The 24,576-nt window shown below is 38.9% G+C and overlaps 1 protein-coding gene across 1 annotated transcript in view; it reads right to left on the reverse strand.

The window, feature by feature from the left end:
• The window catches only part of LOC145771719 (uncharacterized), a 46,651-nt gene extending 24,062 nt beyond the window's left edge, over positions 1 to 22,589 (reverse strand). Inside the window, exons 1-14 of the mRNA XM_082583449.1 lie at positions 22,344 to 22,589; positions 21,605 to 21,678; positions 18,258 to 18,273; positions 16,545 to 16,642; positions 15,903 to 16,122; positions 13,433 to 13,488; positions 12,519 to 12,635; positions 10,228 to 10,275; positions 9,708 to 9,867; positions 8,677 to 8,712; positions 6,731 to 7,036; positions 6,461 to 6,643; positions 5,911 to 6,099; positions 1,627 to 1,764 (exon numbers count right to left, since the gene is read on the reverse strand). Coding sequence (XP_082439575.1) covers positions 1,627 to 1,764; positions 5,911 to 6,099; positions 6,461 to 6,643; positions 6,731 to 7,036; positions 8,677 to 8,712; positions 9,708 to 9,867; positions 10,228 to 10,275; positions 12,519 to 12,635; positions 13,433 to 13,488; positions 15,903 to 16,122; positions 16,545 to 16,642; positions 18,258 to 18,273; positions 21,605 to 21,678; positions 22,344 to 22,539 — 1,837 coding nt within the window. The 5' untranslated portion in view covers positions 22,540 to 22,589. The remainder of the gene's footprint in view (positions 1 to 1,626; positions 1,765 to 5,910; positions 6,100 to 6,460; positions 6,644 to 6,730; positions 7,037 to 8,676; positions 8,713 to 9,707; positions 9,868 to 10,227; positions 10,276 to 12,518; positions 12,636 to 13,432; positions 13,489 to 15,902; positions 16,123 to 16,544; positions 16,643 to 18,257; positions 18,274 to 21,604; positions 21,679 to 22,343) is intronic.
• Positions 22,590 to 24,576: the final 1,987 nt, after the last annotated feature.

Here is a 24,576-nt window from a genome sequence, read left to right on the forward strand (position 1 = left end):
CTACAACGTTTCTCAGCGAAATCATCATGCATCTATTGCATCATCTGGCGTTGCCTGATGATGCAATAGATACAAATTGATTGAATCTCTTGGTCAATAGTTGTTTCACAGTTTCGTTGCATGGTCGAGTCGTGTGAGCGTTAACTAGACATTCAAAAGCACAATTTGTCGTGAGCACGCATCTTTGTTCTGTGTCATGCAGCCCAAGGTCTAGCACCTGTTTTTTTTCGCTGAGACTTTTCGGTCATTTGTTCGACATGACTTAAAAAATTTGTTCACTTTTTTTTTAAATTCGGCCATCCTTTGTTATGAAAATATTTCGCTCCGATCGGCATATAGAAACCAAAATTTGCATTTCGTGACTATAGCTACCACATTCTTTAACATCAATTCTTTAACGTAGCAAGAGTGACGCGTTTTTCATTCTTTTGCACCTTCATCATTTGATTTTTTGTGCTGTTTGCTTTCAGCTTAACTGAAGATGATCTAGCTGCTAGCTGATCGAAATTGATTTTAGCTGTTTATGATTAAATTGACGTGTGTGAAAATAAATTCGTTTGTATTTCTGCATTTTGAATTGCATTTTTTTCATATCATTTTTAACATTTGTGTTTAGAAAACTTTGTCAGTTCCACTGTTAAATCTTGCTTTTTTTCATCTTAGAAATATTAGATCCATCAGACAGTTCATAAATCTTGATGCTTGTAAAACTTTTAACTCATGCACTTGTAACATCCAGGCTTGATTATTCAAATTCATTGTTAAATAACATTCCACATTGTACTATTTTTCGTCTTCAAAGAGTTCAAAATGCTGCCGCTTGGCTAATTAGTAATTACTTTAACGGTGTCCGACGTTTTCTTCGTAAACAGTTCTTCGTAAAACAATTCTTCGTAAATAATTCTTCGTAAATAATTCTTCGTAAATAATTCTTCGTAAATAATTCTTCGTAAAATTAATTCTTTGTAAAACAGTTCTTCCCAAAGCATTTCTTCGTGCATGCAATTGAGATTTGAAGTATACGAAGAAATGCTTTACGAAGAATTGTTTTACGAACAACTGTTTACGAACAATTTGCCTATAACCTACTTTAACACGTAAATAATGAGCATATTACTCTTATACTAAAATCCCTGGATTGGCTTCCAGTATTGTATCGTATTCGCTTCAAAATATGTCTATTAATTTATAAAGTTTTCCATGGTTTTGCTCCGAACTATCTCGACACTTTGCTTGTTCATTATAAACCTGCTAGAACTTTGCGTTCTCAACATCAATTGCTCTTGTGCAACCCTTCATGTAAGACACAATACGGAAATTGCCTTTCCAGTTGTTGCTGCCAGTTGCTGGAATTGTTTGCCTATTTGTGTAAAAGTAGCTGAAAATTTAATGAATTCAATACTCGCTTGAAAACGTTCTACTTCACTGAACATTATGACTGAAAGTACCGTATTAATTATCACCATTGTCAGCTACAGCGCCCAGGAGCATAGTTTGCACTGTGGATGTGGGCCTGGCGTTATGTAAATGTTGTTGTTATTATTATTATTATTACAATATATCAAGATTGACAAATGCGTCTCATCCGTTGCATCCTTAAAAATATTTCATGACGCAGTCGATCACCTTCTTCATTATAAGGTACAGGAGAGGGGCACGGGATTCCTGTTCCCACCGCTTCTTGTACGATGTATCCCTCCTGACTTCTGGTTCCGTCTTCACAAGAGGTCCACGCACCGTATGCAATCTCGCAGTCGATAGGAACTGAAAGATATGGTAAAATAAGTTACTTAAGAACTAGAGATGTACCGATATATCGGTATCGGCATCGGTATCGGTGATATCGGCCATTTTTTGAGTATCGGTATCGGCATCGGTATCGGCAAAATTTGGCCGATACTGTGGCCGATACTAAACATGTAAAAAAAGGCGTTTGCTGCGGATTTTTGCAGAAGCAAAGATATTATGTACATAGATTTTTTAAAGTAGTAACTAACACCACATTGATATAGAAAAATAACAACCTGTTCAAATTTTTGATACCTCACACTCCCATGACTTCATGTGCGTACCTCTTGGCATTGTTTGCTTACAGTGATTCTTTCACTCAAACAAAACGTTTTGTTTCAGCAGTTTTGCGTTGTTCGATTCTTAAGTTGTGAAGGAGACTCAATTTCTCCAATATTTATCATGCTTTTCTTTGTGTTTCTTTTTATTTCTCAGCAGAGGATAAAACCAGGCCAAGACTACCCAGGTAGCAAAAATGTATACTTTTGCATCGTTTTTACGTTGCTAAACGTTTAAAAAACCATGTAACTTGGTTGTTTTTAGTAAACTGGTTTTATCAGTTTGTGATTTAATATCCACACATTTCGTTGTAATAAACTCACCAAGCTTAAACAATGTCATGGCAGAGTAAGTAGGCTTAAAATGATAGCAATGGGACTACCAATCCTCACTAAACTAATCAATAAATGGTCTTGTTGCGCCTAAGATGACAACCTCATTGTGAAGAAAGGAGCGTTCTTCCCGGCTATCAGCACAAGGCTGAGCACTCACTAGTACAGCGAGCTGTTGCGATTCGCTAACCATAACGGTGTAGCTTCCACGCTAGCCATTTAGACCATTAAATCAACTATATGTTTCTCGGCAGCCGTTTTGTAGCAAGAATTGACATCGACAAGAATTGAAATGGCTAGTGTACGCCCGGACAGCAGAATAACTAAGTGTTATGATTTAATTTAGGGTGCTTTAAACAGAACATTTTTGCACGTAAAGCATTAAATTACCACTTTGGGCCCATAATTTGCTTGCAAAGCACTCGCTTACCTTTCTGGGCCCTTTTGCTAGATTATGGGCCCCCAAGACTAAAGAATAACAACTTTAATGCTTGAAATCAGTCGTTTAGAATGGTTTTAGCCAAACATTTTTGCGCGTAAACTATAAAACCGAAATTTCGGGCCCTCCCAACAAACACAGGCTTGGGCCGTCAAGGGTACGCCGTACCCTCCGTACCCCCTCTCATAAGCCTTGGCCATTTTAGGCGCAACAAGACCATTTTGATTAGTTTAGTGAGGATTCGTAGTTTCATTGCTTTCATTTTGAGCATACTTATTCTGCCATGACATTGTTTAAGCTTGGTGAGTTTATTACAACGAAAGGTGGAAATTTAATCAGAAACTGATAGAACCAGCTTACTAAAAACAACCAAGTTACACGGGTTTTTTAAATGTTTAGCAACGTAAAAACGATGCAAAAGTATACATTTTTGCTACCTGGGTAGTCTTGGCCTGGTAAAAGCTTTTCAACCGAACGACAAGCGCCATTAGGTTGCACATTACTTGTCGAATAGTTTTTGTACGACTACACAAATTACTTGGTTTACATTTTACATCTTATTATCAATTATGATAGCCTATTTGGAGAGTTTGCGCAAACATTTTATTAATTTTTCAGAAACCCCAATTATGATGTAATGTTTCTTCCCTTATACCCCAGTCCTCAATTATGGTGGCCTTTCATTACTAAAACCTACTATTATGACACAACAATGCAGTTGAGATAGGATTCTTGAATCTTTAATAAGTTATGCCAATTGAAAGCTTTTTTCAATAGTTTTATGCAAATAAGGTAAAACTTAGCATTTGATATGATTCCTTGCAAATACCAAAATTGCTTTGTAACATCAAAGTATCGGCCAAAATATCGGTATCAGTATCGGTATCGGCCTAAAAAAGTGATATCGGTATCGGGATCGGTATCGGCCAAAATATTGGTATCGGTACATCTCTATTAAGAACCATTACAATGTCTTGCGAGAGCAATTATCCTATTGTACTTCTTCTTTTCTATCTATTTAAATGAAAAAACATCATTCTCAAAAAAGAAGTTAACTCGACCAACGATCAACTTTTCACACCAGCAGACCTCCAGGTAGCCTTCAAACACTTGAAAAGTTGTAAAGCAACTGGCCTAGATGGAATCACTACTGAACAGATCCTCCACTTTGGTACGAAAGCTAAATCCTGGCTCTTAAAATTCTTCAACAATTGTCTGGCCGGTGCAGCAATCCCAAAGATCCGGAGAAAATCAAAAGTAGTAACTCTTTTGAAACCCCACAAAGATCCCTCTTCCCCAAAGAATTATAGACCAATATCACTTTTATGCATTCTCATGAAAGTATACGAACGCCTCATACTAAATAGGATTTCAACGCAAGTAGATGACCAACTCACACATGACCAGGCAGGTTTTCGACCAGGTGGCTCTTGCTGCGTAACTAAATATATAGAGGATGGATTCGAACAAAAACTCGCCACTGGAACCGTCTTCGTAGACCTATCTGCCACTTATGATATCATCAACAATAGGGCCTTGCTTCTTAAACTGGACCATGTCATCAAGAACCCCACAATCAACCAAGCTATTCAATCACTTCTTACAAATAGACGAGTTTTTGTTGATATGAATGGTCGCGAAAGCCGCTGGAGAACCCAACGTAATGGCCTGCCGCAAAGCTCTGTCCTTGCACCTATCTTATTTAACATATACACCAACGATCAACCAAAACCCCCAACGTACGTCGTTTCATTTATGCCGACGACCTCTGCCTAGCTACCCAATCAAAAAACTTCTGGGTGATAGAAAAGACCTTAACAGGAACACTCTCCGATTATTCCACCTATTACAAGTACTGGAGCTTAAATGCAAACCCTTCCAAAACCCAAGTAACATGCTTTCATTTGAACAATCATAAGGCTAGCCGAAAACTTATCATCCATTGGGAAAACACTGCATTACAATATACCCCCTTTTCTGTATATCTTGGCATAACACTGGACAGGACTCTATCCTTATAAGACACACCTACTGAAACTTAAGAAAAAATTATCTGCTCGCAATAACCTTTTGCAAAAGCTGAGAAACTCAAACTGGGGAGCACATAAGCAGTGAGCACACACTGAAGCAACCAGCACTGGCTCATTGTTATTCGACCGCTGAATACTGCGCTCCAGTATGGACTAGGTCAAGCCACCCCAAAGTAATTGACTCCGAATGAAATCAAGCATGTACAGTAGAATCATAACTGGCACACTCCGTCCAACACCAATCTCCGACCTCTATAACTTAGCAACTATAGCTCCACCTCATATCCGAAGAGAAGTTGCTACAAAAAAGGAAAGAGTAAAACAAATATCCGACCAACGCCACCCTCTCTATGAACACAAACATATTCCAACAAGACTCAATTCACGCAAGAGCTTCACCAAAGTCGGCCCATTGGAACACACAAGCGCGGCAGCTGCACGATTAGAAAAGTGGACCTCTGAGCCCGATAGGACACCATCCCAAGTCCTTCCAAAAGTCTTCAACAAACTCCCAGTCCCACCCTTGAAAGAAGAGAGTGGTGCTGCCTAAATAGAGCCCGCTGCGGAGTCGGGAGAAATAAAAGCAGCCTTTTCCGATGGAAGATGACTCCTGACCCAACGTGTGATTGCGGCCTAGACAATGCAACCAGACAATGAAGCACATCCTCACCAACTGCCCCTTAGCCCTTCATGTGATGACAACGACCTCAAAAACATCACAAACAATGCTCTTACCTGGCTCCGTCACTGGCCTGACAAGCTATGAATGAATGAATGAACTCGATTACTGCAACAGTCTTTTGTTACTTTCTGACATGTGATAAGCTGATCATATTGTGTCATTTCAGCTGCATAGAAAAGGCTTGTACTTGCGATTGGATGTTACAGAAATTTTTTGTCAATCATTGCATCTTTCTTCCTCTCTCATCTTTTATCTATGACCCAATGTTGACACTATGCCAATGAAGTGAAGTTACACAAAAGCGATTAACCTATTTCAAACATGTAGGCTATGAATTTTGTATAAAAAATGAAAACATACTGAGTTGACATGTAGGATTTGGGTTGGACCACACTCTCGTACGTAGACATTCGGAAGTCGCAGATCCAATTAACTGGTATCCCCGGTTGCACCGGAAATTACATTCAGATCCGTACATGTTGTGGTTAGTGCAACTAATCTGGCCGTTTGGAAATTCTTGATTGTCAGTATGAGGAGCACAGAAAATCCCTGGATGTCAATGAATAATTTCAAATGGCTTCACACAACGTTTTACAGTATATTTCGTTTTACATTTATTTGACTAAATAAAATATTATGGATCCTTGAATTTGATTATTCCAAATATTCAGAGACGAAGCCGAGGTTCGTTAACGCAGTCTATGGGCTACCGTATCAACGTGTAGTTGATTGACCAGAACTTCATAATATAGAAAATGTTTTCTAAGCATTTTTTCAACCACACGTTCTGACGACGGAGCAGTGGCTTCTTTCTGGAAAGTTTCGTTTCATATAAACCCACTAAAATTAAAAATGTAAAAATCAATTAGGAACGTGTAGGCTACATACCTTCTTCAGTGCCGTTACTTACTTATGCAATATGGCGGATCAGCATTCCAGATGCCATCAGATGCACAAGTTAAACTCTCTATCCCTGCTACAGATGTTCCTTCATTGCAAGTAAATTTACAAGTGGAACCCAATCGATTATCATCTGTGCACTCCATCTCTCCAAGTTCAGGCGCAGTAAGGGATTGGCAATGATCAGGTAATTCTGTATTGTTAAACATATATCGCTCGCTACCGTTGTTTTGCTGTGATGTATGGCTGTTTAGACTTTAGACCAATTGAATTACTTTACCTGGAGGATTTGGTTCATTTGTGTCTGGAGGATTTGGTTCATTTGTGTCTGGAGGATTTGGCTCATTTGTGTCTGGAGGATTTGGTTCATTTGTGTCTGGAGGATTTGGCTCATTTGTGTCTGGAGGATTTGGCTCATTTGTGTCTGGAGGATTTGGTTCATTCGTGTCTGGAGGATTTGGCTCATTTGTGTCTGGAGGATTTGGCTCATTTGTGTCTGTTGGATTGGGACCTCCATCGCCTCGATTGGTTGGTAATCGTGGTCGGGTAGTGACGACTGCAGTTGTAGCAGGAATGGTGATGTCATCTACAAACCAATGTATTGTCATGGCTCGGGTTCCAAATAGCGACTGTCAGAACAGCGACTGTCAATAGAGCGACTACACGACAGCGATTCATTTAAAACAGCGACTGTCAATAGAGCGACTACACGACAGCGATTCATCAAAAACAGCGACTGCCACAACAGCGACCTCACTTCTTTTATTAAATCCAAGGCTTACGCGCACACGCACTCTTTCACCCCCTCCACACATACCTTCCATCCCCCACACCTCTCTACACACATATGCACGCACAAATAGGCAAACACTGCGTAGTGAAAGATTGAAACCAAAAGGGACTTTAAAACAACATTTTATTTGGACTATCCATAGAAGTCACATGATTTAAAAAGAAATAGGCTAGTCAAGCCAAACAACAGAAAGTCGTCAAGCCTTGCAATAAAATTCAGGGTCTAGAAAAAGATTGAAACCAAAAGGGACTTTAAAACAACCAAAAGTCTTGCAATAAAAATCAAGCCACGTTTATTTCTAAATTGTGAGCAAGGGCTCGAAGGAACTGCCGCAGATCATACTGGCCTCGATTTTGCTGTACAACAGTGATTCGTGTGTTCATTGTCACGTATCTTTTCATTCGCTGAGTCAGGTCTCTGCCTTGTAGTAGCTGGGTTCGGTTTGGTTCGGTTTAAAGTGTTAAGTCGCTATCATAACAGTCGCTGTTTTAATGCAGTCGCCATTATGACAGTCGCTGTTTTGACAGTCGCTTACTTCATTACGTCGCTATTATGAAGTCGCCATTATGACAGTCGCTGTTTTGACAGTCGCTATCCGGCCTGGATGCCGTTGTCATTGATGAAGCACTGGAGAGCGGTATCGAGCGGCTTCTCCGCATGAGACCGCTGTTGCTCGCCATGGCTTGCATTTACACTCACAGCAAGTAGTCAGCCACGTCAAAAATAACATAAATGCAGGTTATAAAAAGAAATCACTACGATACAAAATTCATTGTAATACAGGTTCGCACATGTCGAAAGTATTTATCTACTACTCACAAGTCCTTTGACAATCCATACTAGAAGACGTTGTAGCTAATAGCACAAAGGTATTTCGATATAAATACGTATTTTTGTAATCAAGATAAAAGGTAAGCACATACTTTCAGATGAATCAAATATAGTAATAACTATATTTGATTTAATTCGCTCTGCTTTGCCTTTTTGCTTGGCATTGAGCACTTTTTGTAGTATTAATAGTTTTCATTGTTTTACTTTCAGATGAAAGTATTTTTTTAGGCTCAGTATCCGCCATAGTGAATGCAATTTAACAGTTTTGTCTTTGTAACTTGAACCTACGGCAACAACTAGCCAATTGTTTGTTGTTTGTCCAACTTTGGAAGAGAACTAAATTTTGTCGTAGAAATTGTGCCAATTATCCTTAGGCTTGCATTAACTTTATTTTTGATTAGAAAAATTTTTGGATCCAGAAAATAAATTAGGTACTAACTGTTCAGGGTGTGAAAAAATATCTATTGTTCATCAACCAGGAGCGATTGCGAAGAATCTGTAGTTGCGGCTACAGTTGAAGTTGCAAATTGTGCAGTATTGGTTGAAACATCGTTAAAAGAACAAGTTTGAAAAATCGAATATTTCATTCAAAGAGTACCCACCTGTTGGTGAGACAGTGGAGGAAGGTGTTGCCAACTCTGAAAACAAAATCAATAATTTCTTTTAAACTCTGTCAATATTTCATATCCTGATCATCATGAAGCCAAATAAAGAGGATCTTTTAAAGTGAATATTTATAGTTTAATATCATAACCATACTTCTTAAAAATTTCCTTTAATGAACAAAGTTAGATTGTTTTATTGAAGATTAACATTTTTAGCAGTTTGTAAATATTGTGCCAGCTTTTTGAAAACTTAATATGCCGCGTTCGTTTGGGTAACAGTCAATAATAAACATTTTAGAAGAAATAATTCGAATATTGAAAATATAGTCTCCTACAAGTCAGCAGTTGTAAACTGAGCAAGCGACAACTGAGCAAGTGACACTTGAGCTAGCAACATTTCAGCAAGTGGCTGAAATTGGTAAATTATGAAACTGAGAAAGTAACAACTGAGCAAGCCGAAACTGTCTTGGCATGTCACAAGTCAGCAAAATCAGTTTGACAAGCGATGACCAAGCACGTCCGACGTGAGCACATAAATCTCATTTGTTGACTTGGCAGTAGCTGAAATGTCCTTGCTGAGTTGAAGCACGCCGAGTGGTCCGACGACCAATATACATGATCAGTCAACCGTAGGCTTCCTTGACTCTCCTCGTGCTAAATTAACCTATCATGTAGGCGCTCAGTGTGGGGGAAATATTTTTCTGACATTAACACTTCAATGAAAGTCTCCTACAAGTGCAAGCATAAACACCACATCGTATCAATCGCCTTACAACAATGACAAACCACCAGAAAAAAAGGCTTCGAACTTCAACAGCTCATTCATTTGTCATCGTGGTGCCTCGTCTTTTCTAGGTATAATTGTGGAAGCCACAAAACAATGGTCATTGTGTCTCTACTACGGCTGGGCAATTTATCTAACCATGGCACTGGTAGTCAGAAATTTTATATGACAATATAAGTACCTTAAACTTGAAGAGGACAACATCCCACGGCCATTGCTTGGTTTCTCATCGAAAACCTCTTACCTGCTGCTACGATGAGTTTTCCATGCAGAGGTTCGCCAATAAAATTAGCGAGCGCAGCTTCTAGTCTTTCTGGAGGAACATTTGTTAGTGATACTGTTAAGTCAACTTCAGTTTTCTTCCCGCGCGCCTTTGGTCGGAATTCTCGGACATTTACTCCGATCTGTATTGATTATAGGAGTTTAAATAACTCATAATAGCATGATTTATATAAGTTCCATTCTTTTGGTGAGTGCCAAGCAAGGATAATACTCAGTAGGCCTACTACTTCAAAAAAATACTTTGATACGACCCGACTGAGTATTGAACTCACGTCGTACGACTTGGAAGCGCCCATATTATGATCTGACCTGGAATCAGTCCAAGACTTCCTAGAATCAAAGCTAAAAATAGTCTGGTCCCGATTCCACTGGAGAACGATGCATTGGTTGCATCATTATGATTATTGATAAAACATGTTTCATCAGAAGATCTAATACGAATCTTCCGTTGATGTGTTTACCACAACAAGATTAAAACTCACCAGATCGAGCGGGTTCAGCGTTTCTTTGATGATCAGGTAAAGGTTGATCTGAAAGTGAAAGTTTTGCTAAAATTTGCTGTGTTTAACCCTGAATGGTACTGACATAAGCTGCAGAACAATATGCAACTCTAAGAAAGCTTGGTTTAACTCTGCAATATTCACTGATTGGTTTTTCTCGCATTTTGTGCCTGCGACTCGGAAATATCAAGAAGAAGTGCTGAAGATTTCTCCTGATGATGTACGAGCGATTCTAATACTCGACAATGCCCCAGCGCACCCTAGTGAAAAGAAGCTTGTAAGCGCTGACGGCAAGATAAGGGTCCTTTATCTGCCCCCTAATACAACATCGGTTATACAGTCAATGGACCAGGGGGTTATTAGCGCCTTGAAGAGGCGCTACACCCGACGTTACTTGGATGAGATCCTGGTCATTGTAAAGGACAAAACAGATGCTGAGGTCGACACCAGGGGCCATCGGACCTTAAGCAACATAAAAAATTACAATATTTGTTCAGCCATTTATAATTTTGCAGCAGCGTGGCAAGACATTAAGGTGTCTGTCCTCGCAAATTCATGGAAGAAAATCTTAGAGGACAAAGATTCAGAGGCCAACTTTGAAGGAATAGAGACAGGAGAGTTTCTCCAAATGTTGCAGCGTGGTGGGGAGGTATCCACCTCCATCGATGATATAACAGACTGGCTGGACGAATTAGATCTGGACCCAGGGTATCAGTTCATGTCTGAGGCCGACATAGTGGCATCTGTGGTGGATGGTGGAGAAGAGGAAAGCAGTGACGAGGAAGAGGCGATTGAAGTCCCCAAGGTGAAGTTGTCAACTCTACGGAGTTATATCGATGCCCTCATTGATTACTCCCGCCTACAGCCAACTAGCTGAGATGGCGCACCAATATGGGAAGCTCAGGATGATCAGGGAGCATATCATCAAAGAACAGCATATGGGGGGTCGCCAGACAAAAATCAACAGCTTCTTTGCCCCTAGTCGCCCTGTTCAACATGGTGCTCCAGCCAACTCATCTGTGTCGTCTCCATCTCTCTTACGCATCCCACCTGCCCCTGAAAATCTGAACAATGATGCCCCATGCTGCAGTCATCGTCCCGCCATCCCTGAGGTTGATGTTCAGGAGGATGGACATGATGAGTTGATGATCATCTCTGACTCAGATTAATCTACATTTAAGTTGTGTACTGTAAATGTACCTGTGTACTGTAGTCGCTATACAAAATACAAACAAGGAACGCATTTCATGTGTCTTTAAACTGCTACTGTGTTGTACTGTACAGTATTTGGTTTATTAAGCGGTGACAGATGGTCTACGCTATAGCAGAGTACTTGACTGTACACTGTACAGTAGTGGGAGTACGGTATTTTCCATTAACGGACTTTTTCCAGCAACGGACTGCTGCTGGTCCGTATTTGTCCGTTAAATCGAGGGTTGACTGTATATGCAAATATGTTATTTCAAACTATATGGCTACACAATACACATGTGGACATTTTGCAAAGCTGTGTATTTCCGTTTATTTATATTTTTTTCTGTTCAAGGTTGGCTGCAATGTAATTTAGTGCAACTTTAACCTGTGCTTTAACACGGTGGATGGAAGCGTGGAAATATAGTAGGTTAATTCAAGCATGAAATGACCTCATTGGGGCCTTTTCCAGCGTAATGTTCAGCACACAAAAGCATCTTAGCCTGGTGACTTATGTCATCACGTATACGAGAGTTATGCAGCCATAGCTGCATTTTGTAATACACTTGCGATATACCGGTTCTGGCAAAGACTAGTTTTTTTCTTGGGGGATTTAAAACAATTAGAAGAATTATTATGGGTTAATGCTAATCTATACGTAACTGCCGAGTTTTGTCAAAGTAAAAATTAGATATAGAAACAGTAGCGAAAAACTAAAATGTTTTAAATCAAAATATGCACAACAGTTTCCAATAAAGAAAAAGATGTAATGAGTTCAAACCGTGGTAAACATATTCTACTCAAATCGTGAACAAGGAATCAAACACATTGTCAAAAATGTAAAATCGTGTAGCATTGTTACATTCCTCTGACCCTCAACACGAAAACAAATAAAATAATCTTATTCATACATATCTTGATAACCTGATAGGATAGGTTATGCAACTACAGCAAAACTTATGGATTTCCATTTTTAGCAATCATGAATGAACTGAAGATAGACTCAGCTAAGACACACAAAATACAAGTGGGCTTGTTGCAAACGCATTTAAAATACACCTAACCAACATTCAGGAACTTGCCTCTTCTTCCACTGCACTTTTTTCTTTTCGGAAGACATTGGTGGTTGGGTTCGCTAACTTGTTATTGAATCTCTTCTTGTACACGATCAAGACATTGTAATCCACAGGGGTTGGAGGCTAGACAAAATAAAGATGTCACAATGAAAAACCCCTTGCATCTTCAAACAAGTCTTAATTTATTGAATTACCAAGCGCAAACTTTTTGTCCCGTAGCCCCTTAATTAGAAGACTACAATCTTCAACAGTACTTTAAAAATTTATCCAGCTATTAAATTGGGCCACTGTGGTGTCATGACCACGATTAGTTTGTTTGTTGATTTCGAAGTGCCGTATCATTGTATCAGTTATGATTTTATGCGTTTTTGGAGTGTAGGCTACGGATGGACCGTATGGGACATGTCGATCGGGTGCTTTGGTGAGAAACAACATGCATGCCCTAGCCAGCGTCTACGCATGTTAGTCGCGATACCGGACGCTAAGGTCTCTTGTGTTGGTTAATTTTGGCTCGATAGTGGTGACGTTTAAGTAGGCTCGCGAAACTAATGTTTCAGCAAAACGTTTTCAGGATAGCTATCATCAGTTGAAAAAAAAACGAGCAGTTGTCTTCCCTAGCGAATGAAATATATCAGGCTGTATTTTCGCATGAGTAGATTGCACGGTAGGTTATCCATGTCACGTCACAATACGATTTGCGATTGTTACAGGAATATTCAAAACGAAAATAACCGCAACTTAACAGCAAGGTACGTTGATAAACTGTAATTTATCAGTTACATGTTGCAAACCCACAAGTTTTTAGTGACCTCCTAAAACCGCCAGTGGATTCATAAGGGACAAGAGTCTCCAGATACATTATGGCAGTGAGCCACTGCATCTCATACTTTCAAAAAGAAACTTGTGAATGGTTCACTAACCTCGGGTGTTCCCTCCGGTGTTGTGGATATATTTGGTAATTCAGTGGTGGCAATTTCTGTTGAAAGCAAACAAATTAACACAAGATGGAATTTAAAACAAAAGATTCAATGAAATTAACAAAGAAATAAACTAAAAGATAAGCAGGGCTTTCATAAATTAAAGCGAGATGGATTGCTCGACCAGCCGGAAAGGCGTACATGTCCATAATCAAGAGTGAGCTAAAAGCAAATACGTTTGAAAAGTACTTTTGGATATTAAAGTTACGTACATCCATTTAGGCAAAAATAACAGACGATTTTTTCCACAGCTTTTATGTTACTTGCTCTATAACTATACCACAATAAATTGGAACGCTATTTTTTCAACAACAAAAGCCAAATGTTATATAAGCATAAACTATGTGCATTATTGCAGATCAAGCATAAACTTGTTAGACATAGGACAACAATCTGAAACCTGTTAAGTAACAAAGGATCGAATGTTTTAAAAGAAAAGGTGGATTGTTTCAAAACGGTAGAAATTCCCAAGAATTTACGCAAGCAACCATTCTTCGTACAACTATAAATAACAGCACAACTTTGCACATAAAATTTTTAAGAACTGGAATGTTTTCCTTTCATTGAAACAAACATCTTTCGTTTTGTCTTTAAACTAAGGAAACCGAAAGCATTAAGCATCTACTAAGCGCCTCGGGTAGGCTGCGTGATAATTTCAAAAAGCTTTATTCTACATTTTTATCTAATAAACATGTCATTAGGCGGTTAGAGATACTTTAACAACGACAGAACACCACCAATACCTGACAACATCAAAATTTGATATCGTTTGCACAAAATCTTTGGTACCAGGAATTTTAATTTGCTCGAATTTGAAAGAGTGAGCAAATAGGCGTCGAAACAAAATGATGGTCAGGTATTGGCATCAGCGATGAAGTGACGGAGCCTGGTTGTATTGTAGCCTTCATTCTGCTTTGCATTTAGGTTCTACCCAATTAGCTGTAGAAATATCTTGTTTGTCAGCTTTGTTGAATAGGCCAGGAGTTCTTCAGCAGAATAGCTGTCGCTTTTCTTACACAACGCACTTATGTAATCATGGCAAAACATTTCGTGTAATCAGAGTGTGGGTCCCTCATAACACAACGGCTTCAATGGTAGTGATCTGATCATCAAAACGATGATGTTTTTCTTTAGTTTGAAAGACATTTTGTAAAGTTTAGAGCAGCAGGTGGTGGACATTGGAAAGCCATGTCAGGGTGCCTTCGTCCAGTGCGGCCATATCAGGTATTCCGACTGATGTTTTTTTAGATGAACATTTGGATCACACTTGAATGACATGGTCAGTAGTTTGTTTTTCTGCTTTTCATTAGATATAATAACTACACTTAATAATCAGTGTTATAGTTTTACAAATTCCCATTGTCAAGTAGCCTACTTTAAATACAAAACGTAAATGTGTTACAATCTTTCACTGTAATGTATGAAAAGAAGGAATTTATTAAGCGCAACCAAGAAAGAATTTTAAATATTTCTCCTTAACCTAACAGCCGTACATATCTAATTTATGAAAATTCATGGAAACAAAACATTTTTTTAACCGAACCGCGCATCTACACCTGGTGTTTGCTTGCAAGATCGCTTATGTCAATACGTCAACAGAGGAAACCAAAATATCCGATCGCGGCAGCCTCGCAAGACGTGCTGTTGTCATGGAAATAACGAACATTAGTAACTATTTTAATGTTTGGTAACCAGACTCATTATTCATCAAAATGGTGTTCGCAAACACAGTAGAAGTTTGCTGCATTAGTGGCGTGTAGCAATGATTAGACAATAGACATATTCCAAAGAGAACGAACCTCTCCTAGATTTTTCGACATGCAACAGAAAGAAATGGATCAGCTACAATAGAATTGGTAATGACTGAACCTTTTTGGTAGAGAGGTAATTTTTAACCATAGACAAATATAACCTCAACAACTAGACGGCATTTAACATAATAACATGACAATAAACTAAAACTTACAAACGTTTTCGGCCATACTCATGTTAGCCCTTATCAAGTAACCAACTGACTGATGTTCTTCATAAATTAAAATTACAGATCTGATCTACATACAGAAAAATCGAGAAAAGAAACGCATAAGAATGAGACGGCAAGGCAGAGGAGAGGCAAAATTACATGACGCTTAATTGTGAAAGGAAAAAACACACATCAATGATGTAAAATTATGTGAAGACATTTAGCAGATATGAGGCGCCTGCGGCAAACAGCTGCTTGTTGAGGCGAGGATTGCAAGATTTTAGGAGCAAAGCCTCATTGATTTTAATACCAAATTCGATACTAATATTCGATCAATATTTGATACGATACGATCTCAGTTGATAATCACGCATCTCATACCATTCAAGCGTAAATTTGACGTCTAACTGCAACGTAGGTGAATTTTTTTTTCAAATCAAACCTACCCACCCGTCACTTCGATAACTTTCTTTCCTCCTATCTTTCCGGTTTCTGAAAATCGTTCCATGACCTGGACAAGTTCTTCTGTTGTTTTCCTCGTGTAATCCTGGAACCTAACATCAACGACAGCTCGAGTTTGGCGTGATTGAGCTCCCGGCTCAAAAGACTTTACAACCACATCAAAGTCGTCCGTTATCGACGCCATTTCTTCAGCGACATACTTTGACACCTGAGATGCAAAGAAAGTGATGTTTATTCCATCTTTTATTTCATTATTTTTTACTAGGGTGAATAGACTAAAAACTGAAAATGGTTAAGATTTTCAGGCTTCTTGTACTATTGTGCACAAGACTTAGTAACAATCCTAAGTTGTTCTTAATTTAGCTCTGGCTTACCAAACAACAGCTTTGCCCATATTTGAAAAGTTTACTCAGTAGGCCTCCCACCTAGCCTCCTAGAGGTTGCACTGCATCGTTATTTGTTTGAACAAAAGCGCTTTTAAACTTTACATTGCAAGCTTTAACAGTCTAACTGGTTAAATCATTTGGGCACTTCTTTTGTAACCTGACGTCACCTTTTTTTGTAACCTGACGTCACAGGTATCAGCAGCATCATTGTAGGTGTGAAACATAGCAAGGAACACATACTTACATCTCTAACGAGGTCACTTGATATTTTAATGTATTTCTTGGACGTTTCATCCAACAGGGTCGGTTTAAACTTCATTTTGAATGTGATTGCAAACGATCCTGAAACGATTCCATGATAAAAGTGCAACGATTTAAAAATATTTCCATTCAGTTGTAAAATCTTCAAACATTTTAAACGTCAAGTTATTTCAGGCTTTGTTTCCTGGTTCATTTCATATGGTGACTTGTAGCAGTTTGACCCAGTGCATCTGACTTTATTCAAGTTTTCTTACCGAATTAAGCAACCGAGGAAACTGTAGGAAACGTCCCAAGTAGATTTGAATGCTAATAGTTTGCTCTATTACTTAAAAGCATTGGGTGCTTGCCAGTGGCGTACGCAGGATTTTCTCAGAGGGGGGGGGGGGGCCATTGAGAGTAGCGTAGCCAGGAATTTTGAAAGGGGAGGTTTTGACGACAGGCGGGCGAAGCCCGACGGTGTTTTCGCTTAAGATGACACCCAGCGGCGGGGGGTCTGGGGGGCTTACCCCAGAAAATTTTGAAAAATTACTTTGAATTTGGTGCATTCTGAGAGCATTTTCAACAAAAACGTGGGTATGAATATTCCTCTAAAATGGCGCTGTCAGGTGGCATAGCAAAAGGATAAGATCATGTTTTCTTTGGCATTTTTCGGAAATAAAGCTAAGTCTCTATGTTTTCTTGTTGTTAATTCCTGGCTGAGATGTTTGGTATTGGCAAAACTCGCTCTTTTAATGCAGTTTTGTTTAAAATTAGGCAAGTTTTTTTTTAGACTGAATGCATCATTCCCAAGCATAAAGAGACTGAAAGCAGCATTCTCAATATCGTGACGTCACACGCGTGCCAAAGTGGAGTTGTAACCCCCCCCCATGTATTTCGTATTGGCTTAGTCTATAAAACAACATTGTTACAATAATTGCTTTGACAGAGCAATGCAAAACATATTAAATGCCTTAATCTACGTCGTTAACTACAAAAAATTTGAAGGGGGGGGGGGACCATGGCCCAATGCCCCCCCCCTGCGTACGCCACTGGTGCTTGCAATTGCAATAGCTTACGCTTGTATAAACTACCCAACTACAGCAATATTAACTACTGATGGAATCATCCAACAACAATGTCACTTATTAGTGACAAGCGTTCAATGAGATGAGGTATTGACTGAAACTGGGTCGACAATCAAAAGTGGACCACGAGTCCCGGGTTATCGGGCCTCAAGGAAAGAATAACTTATCCGTTTAAAAACATGTTGAACATGACCATTTCCTCATTTGTGTGATTTGGGGTACATCAGTTTCAAGCGAAAGGAGGGAAACAATTAACGATAAAAAAACGCATGCAGTGGTTGTCGACTCGGTAATGTAAACATGTAAACAATGGTGTCAGTCTTATATCCGTTACTTTGAAACGCTGAAGAATTTTAATCTTCAGAGTTAAAACAACACTTCTAACAATAACTCCATGCCTCGACAACCAATTATATCATCATAGATGTGTATCTCTTGAGCACATCCTCATACTGACAATATGTGGTGTAGATCTAGCACTTGGTGACAAAACAGTTTCAATATTATGGCTGATACTTAGCACCAGTGATGATGCGTAACCGGTTTGCGCCAGCCGATTGTCAAAAAGCTTAGCTATCGATAAAAGTTATCATTAAAAAAATATTGTAAATTCACGTTAATTAACCACTTACCGTATGCTGCGTCCTCCTGTGAAAAAAACAATTTCGTGAAACATCAGAGCTATTAAAAATTAAACAGAACTTTTCTTCTATTGACTCAACGTCACAAAAAAATGAAAGATAACTTAAATATAAAAGACAATCTCATTCGTTGCAAAAGTAAGAATTTGCGGAATACTTAAACCTAAACCAATATTGATAGCAGATAGTGAGTTCTGTTAAAGTGTTTATTGAAAGAACCTTGTTTCTATTAGGATAAGCTGAAAATGCTATTATCATAGAAAAATCGGTTCTGTATCAATTACGCTATACGAGGTTAAATTGCTGCCAGCATTTGATGAATGCAAAATAGCAGTAACATCATGTCAAACAACCAGGAAAAATGTAAATATCATATATTGCACAGCGTGTTGAAAAACGATTTCACGTTTATGCTATGATTGAAATCTACTTACAGCAAAATATCCTGTAAAATAATAACAAAACCAAAGAATGTTGACGGCTTCACCATATTGGCTTGGTTGAAGAAGAGTTTTTATTTTGTGATAAGATTCGTGGGAATAGGTTTCCCATGAGGTTCTACGTAATTGCTATCATAGAATTAAAAAGGATGGTCATCAACCGGCCATCAAAAGTGCTGTTTCAACGCTAAAACAATGCAAAAAGACAATTGTTGCTGACTTGGAAGTCATTTTGGGATTGAATGACATGAGACAAAATCTGCATGCAATAACTTGATAATATTTATAAAAACACTACAACCGCACTTGGTAGTGTGACTACGGGTGTTCCAAACAAAACACCAAGTTTGTTTCGATGTTTTGTTTTTATGTTCAAAATTGTAGAAAAGCCACTTTCGCACAGATAAGGACGAAAACGGAAGGACGATATCGGACGAAAACGGAAGAAGTGTGCGTATCGCCACGCTACCCACTCCCTTGCATATGTGCAAATATTTAACCCAAAAATCAGTTAGTGGCATTGCTTCATAATCGTCTTTTGCAGTGGAGTTACACTTTATTTCCAAGAATTCCTCTTGCAAACCGTCGGGAAGAATGTCCTCGTTAGCACGAAAGGGATTTCTTGTCATCTTCCATTCTGGAAGGTCGGTGTCACCCAAGTCTGGGAAATAGCGTTCGAATTCTTGTTTCAAAAGCTGAAGGTGAGCCTCCACTTCAGCCTCAAGCTCACCTTCCAGTTCAAGTTGCTTTTTGTCAAGTGCAGTAGGCCTATCTAGGTTGGTAAATGAAGCTGCATTTCCTATTTGTATTCGGCGGTGCCACAACCCCAGCTTTGCCACAAATGCTCGAATGGAATCATAGCTATTAATCCGGTTAGTATTTCTGCCCTGCAAGAGCAGATTTAAGTTATTGAGGGCCTCGAAAATGTCCACGAGGTATGCCAACTCCAGCTGAAACTTCTCTGATGAAAATGGGCAGAAGGAGATCTTGCTTCCCACGAGCTTCCAAAAATAGCATCAGTTCATCTCTCATTTCATACACGAGGGCTAACTGATTACCTTTCGATAACCAACGAACAGATGTATGGAAGAGGAGAGTCTTATGGATCGAATCCATATCCTTGCACAGCTTGGTAAACAGTCTCGTATTGACGGCACTGGTTTTGACGAAGTTGACGGCTCGTATGATTACTGTAAGCTTATCTTTCATTGCAGCTGGTAGAGTCCTGGAGGCCAGAGCCTCACGGTGAATCACGCAGTGAGATCCAATGGCATTGGGACTTTTTTGCTTTATCCTGGCAATAAATCCACTTAGTCACATGCGTTTAGTCACATAGTTTGACATCGCTCGCGCTCCCCTTGTGAACCTTTCGCGCCCCCCAAGGGGGGCGGGCCTCCCAGTTTAAGAACCGCTGACCTAGACTGTTTGTTGTTTACTATGTGTGCAGCACATGCTTGCGGCAAGATTCGCAAACACGTCGCACTTTTTATCAAATGCAGGTGAACAAAAGCTGCATCTTTTTTTTTGGCGGCTACTACTTCAATCTAAACTTCCTGGGCTGCAGCTAGACTATTCCCACACATATTCATAAGCATTTAAACAAAATTTAGTAGTTTTTGGTTTTAGCCTTGTGCTTGATCTGTGGTATTTCCAGTTGTTTTGCTACGACTTCTTGAATGGCGTTCAAGAACAATAATGTCAACCATTACTTTCGTAATAAAAGAACTACATGTCTGCTTACTTTTAATGCAAATGAAGGAATATGCAAATGAAGGCATATACGTTGACCCTGCCTCAAAGTGTCTTGAGTTTAATGCCTTCCTCAACTGGTGGCTGTTTTTGCCCAATTTTTACCAACAAATATATTTTGAGTTCGGTAAGTTTTATTTGCAACTATTTGTATCCCTTCGCCTTGGCCTCGGTCTTGCAGATGACCACCATGGTTTCTCTAGTCTCATCGACTACTTTGATCTTCTTTATTGCTAATAAAAAGTTTATGGTTACATCTTCATTTGAAGATTCTTGTTGAAGTGATCGAGTGCCACAGATTAGAAAATTCAAATGTGTGAACTTCCTCAATTCAAATGTAAGTATCTTCGACTTTTGAGTCTTCTTCCACTTGAAAGATAATATTTAGTGCAAGAACGTATTATGCATGTCTATCTCTATTTGCCATTTTGTACTCTACAGTAATGTAATGCAATAAAATAAAACAAAAAGCAGATAGAAAAAGAATGCTAAAATACAATGTCAGTGCTTTATACCAGCTTTCAATCTGAAACTAAGACATGGACTAGATAGGTATTAGAGTCGAAGAAACTCCTAAGATCTCCAACCCTTTGAAGCACAAGTATGTTTTTGGCACGCACTAATACACTGCTAGGATCCGATCGGATCCCACTTGATAAGATGAAGGTTAAGGCAAGAGTGTTTCAAAAAAGCTTGGTTTTGACACCTAAGTCATTTTACTTCGTAAAGAGCTTCGGGCGGAAGCATAAATCAGCGGAATCTCAAAGCGTAAAAAGTGTTATATTGCGCAAAACGCGTGACTTTGAGCTACGTCCTTGGAAAGTTTTTATATTACAGAATACAAATGAATTTATTTTCACACGAGTCAGTTCAATCGTAAACAGCTAAAATCGATTTCGATCAGCTAGCAGCTAGATCATCTTCAGTTAAGCTTATTTAAGTAGATTTTTTAATTGAATAAGCTTTTAAGTTTTTATATTGCAGAATCAGGCTTTACACATGTTACAATTAAAAACAATACCGAACAAAAGTTCCGACACAAACCCTTTATCTTGGTTTCGTTTTGAATTAAGTTTCAAATGTTTACTTCGTGTTCGAACTTTTTGACTGTTACAAAGGAAAAAAAAAATACGAACTTAAAAACCTTACCCCTGAACCATCCCCGCTTGTATAATCTGGATTGTAGTTTCCAAAAAAGTAGTTTCCCTGCTCATAAAGATTATCTGAAAAGCAACAAAAACACCAAAAGATTAATATGTTGCATCTGAAAAGACAACAATTCTTTTACTGTGTGCTGATGCTGAGTAGTCTAATTTTTCATCACAAATAATAAATTAGTTTTTACACCCAGAAAATAGCATGAATGCAGTGAAAATCTACATCGTAGATACATCGAATTCAGAAGAAAACGGTGATAGACACTGACATCTAATTTAAAAGTGGGAGTTAAATTATAAAAAGCACAAAGATTCTTTTGATTCTCATCGGTTTTACCAGAAACAAGGTTAACGATACCCCTCAGTAGAATGAAATTAATCCAATCTGCTTAATTTCATGCAATTCATTTTGATAATCGCATTTGCGACCATAAGTTATTAAGCTGGTTATCATCATCATTTTCAGATGTGATATCCCACTGCAGGGCGAAGGCTTTCTCGTTGTTTCCAATCCAGTCGATCGTGTGTCTTTGTATACCAGTTGGTTGTTGCTCATTTTTTGTCATAGACTAGTTATAGTATATACAAAACATCTAGTATAAGCACAACATTCATATCTATGATTGATAGACTGTCACAATCATTAATTACTTGAAATATTTGCTCTACGATTTAGGCTACACAATCTAACTAAACTTTACAAATGACAAAGCCGATCTAAAAAGTCTTACTTCCGTTGTTGTTGTCATAAGAGTAATCCTCTCCCTCAGGTGCAGCATTGTAAATGGCTTCGTTTTCATTGCCGAATTGAAATTGTGGGAAATCATCATTGTGCTGATCCCATTCTCCGACGTCATTTTCTCCGACGTCATTTTGCCCTCTGACGTAACAATGCAACAAACAGAACACTATCGCTGCTCTCCACATATTGTCACGTAAGAACAACTATGGAGTCACCACCACAAAAGTGCTAAACTGCAACTACAATTCATTAATGGTTATTATTATGTAATTATTGTAGGTTTGTTTCGCTTTTCATGAAACAAGAACCTAACAAAGTCTAGTTTCGCTCAATCAATAAACACGAGACTCTGAAAGTAAAACAATTGCCAGATAGTTTTATTGTAAACGTCAACAAGCGCAACCCAAGAACATGGAGCCTGCAAAATGAACAACACTAACCACGTGAAGCTGCTAGAATAGTGAAAAGGTTTCGATGCAGTGTACGAATGTTGTAAGTCCGAACTCCTTTTGAAGCTAGTTCATAGTCTTGGGGTTCAAATTACCTCACCGAAACGTTGCTCATGCTAGTTTACGTTTGAGTAATATTGCTGAGAGTTCTAAGCTAACATTCACGGTGACTTGCAAACCAATAAATGAGCATTAATGAACATTTTTCTAACACAAAACAATACCAAAAACTTATGTCTCTCAAGTGTAGGATCGACAACATGGAAGGTAATTTTGCACACCGTCGCGGCTCAATTATGTTGTTCTCCCTTGGCACAATTTCAAAAATCACAACTAAATTGAACTTGTTGAGCCGCGACGGTGTGCAAAATTACCTTCCATGTTGTCGATCCTACACTTGAGAGAGATAAGTTTTTGGTATTGTTCTGCGCCCCCCAGACCCCCCATTGCAGTATCAGCTTCTTTCTGATCGAAGCATGGGGTTTCCAAGTCGTTTCACAAAGTATGTTTCGGAAAGGGCATTTTTGGGTAAGCAAACTGGTAGTCACTTAACAAGAAATAATTCTGGCACTGCAAATGAAAACTCGAGTCTCGAAGCAATCATAAACTACCTTTTCCGTGACGTGAAATAGGGCGAAAAGAAGATGATACAAAGCAAATCAAGTGCTGGATTTTTTATCAGCTGTTTGTTTGTTTGTTTATTTGTTTTTCATATTTTTACCCTGCATTGCAAGAAAGCGGACTTGAGCACTATGCATCGGTGTACGCCTTCTGACGTACACCTGACCCACGCTGCAGCCGACGGCAATGTCTGTTTCCTGGTTGTCTACTCTACTTATGACTTAAATTTGGTACTACCCATTACTGGCAATCGATCACTGGATAGAGGAAATTATACTTATAGTGAAGTTTATTCCCCAGAGAAACAACAGCAAGTGCGGGGGGGTGGAGTCGAACATGCAGGCTCTCGACTGCGAGCCCAACGCGCTAACCACTCGGCCACTGTTGCCGACTAAGTTGGCAGCTGGTTGGCTTTTTAGGGGTTAGGGTTAGAAAGTAGTCATTTCCTTGACGTGGGTTCGCTTTTCACAACTGCTGTTGCTCTTTTTTCTTCTGTAATTACCGAATAAAGTTCAAAACAAAGATTAACTCTTTGGCTAAGTGCGAGAAAGGTCACAATTAGACGGTAGCCTCTTATAACATGTTTTGATTGGTTGGCGGTGTCATTCTAGTCATTTGCAGTGGCAGAATTTTTTCTTGTTAAAGTGGCTACCAAGCAAACTAAGTTAAAACACAGTGTAAACGCCTGGCTCGTAGTTCAGGGTTGCCAAACCAAAAAATCATATTGAAATGAAATATATATTCATATTGATAAAAAATTCAAAATGTGCTAACAGCGAAAATATATTTTTCAAAATTTGATCAATAAAATATCACAAAACCTTTTCAAAGCCAAATGAGTGGGGGATTTTGCATTGATCACCCCCCCCCACTCCAATTAGTGGGGGGGTGATCACCCCCCCTTGGATAGAGCCCATGGTTTCAATGAATTTCATGCCCCATTGCATCAAAACTGACCACTTGTGCGATGTGTGTGACGTCACCACGCAATCACAATTACAAGTAATGATCATAATTAGGCGTGCTCTTTTTAATGCTATTTTTCCGATTATGGAATGGTCACACTTTTCTCCGATGGGGATACCCCTTCAGGCTATGCTGCTGTTGCACCACAAACGGATCACACTGTCCTGAATAAATGATTGCATACTT

Source organism: Aplidium turbinatum, chromosome 6 (genome assembly GCF_918807975.1).
Source record: "Aplidium turbinatum chromosome 6, kaAplTurb1.1, whole genome shotgun sequence".
In the NCBI taxonomy this organism is placed as follows: Eukaryota; Metazoa; Chordata; class Ascidiacea; order Aplousobranchia; family Polyclinidae; genus Aplidium; species Aplidium turbinatum.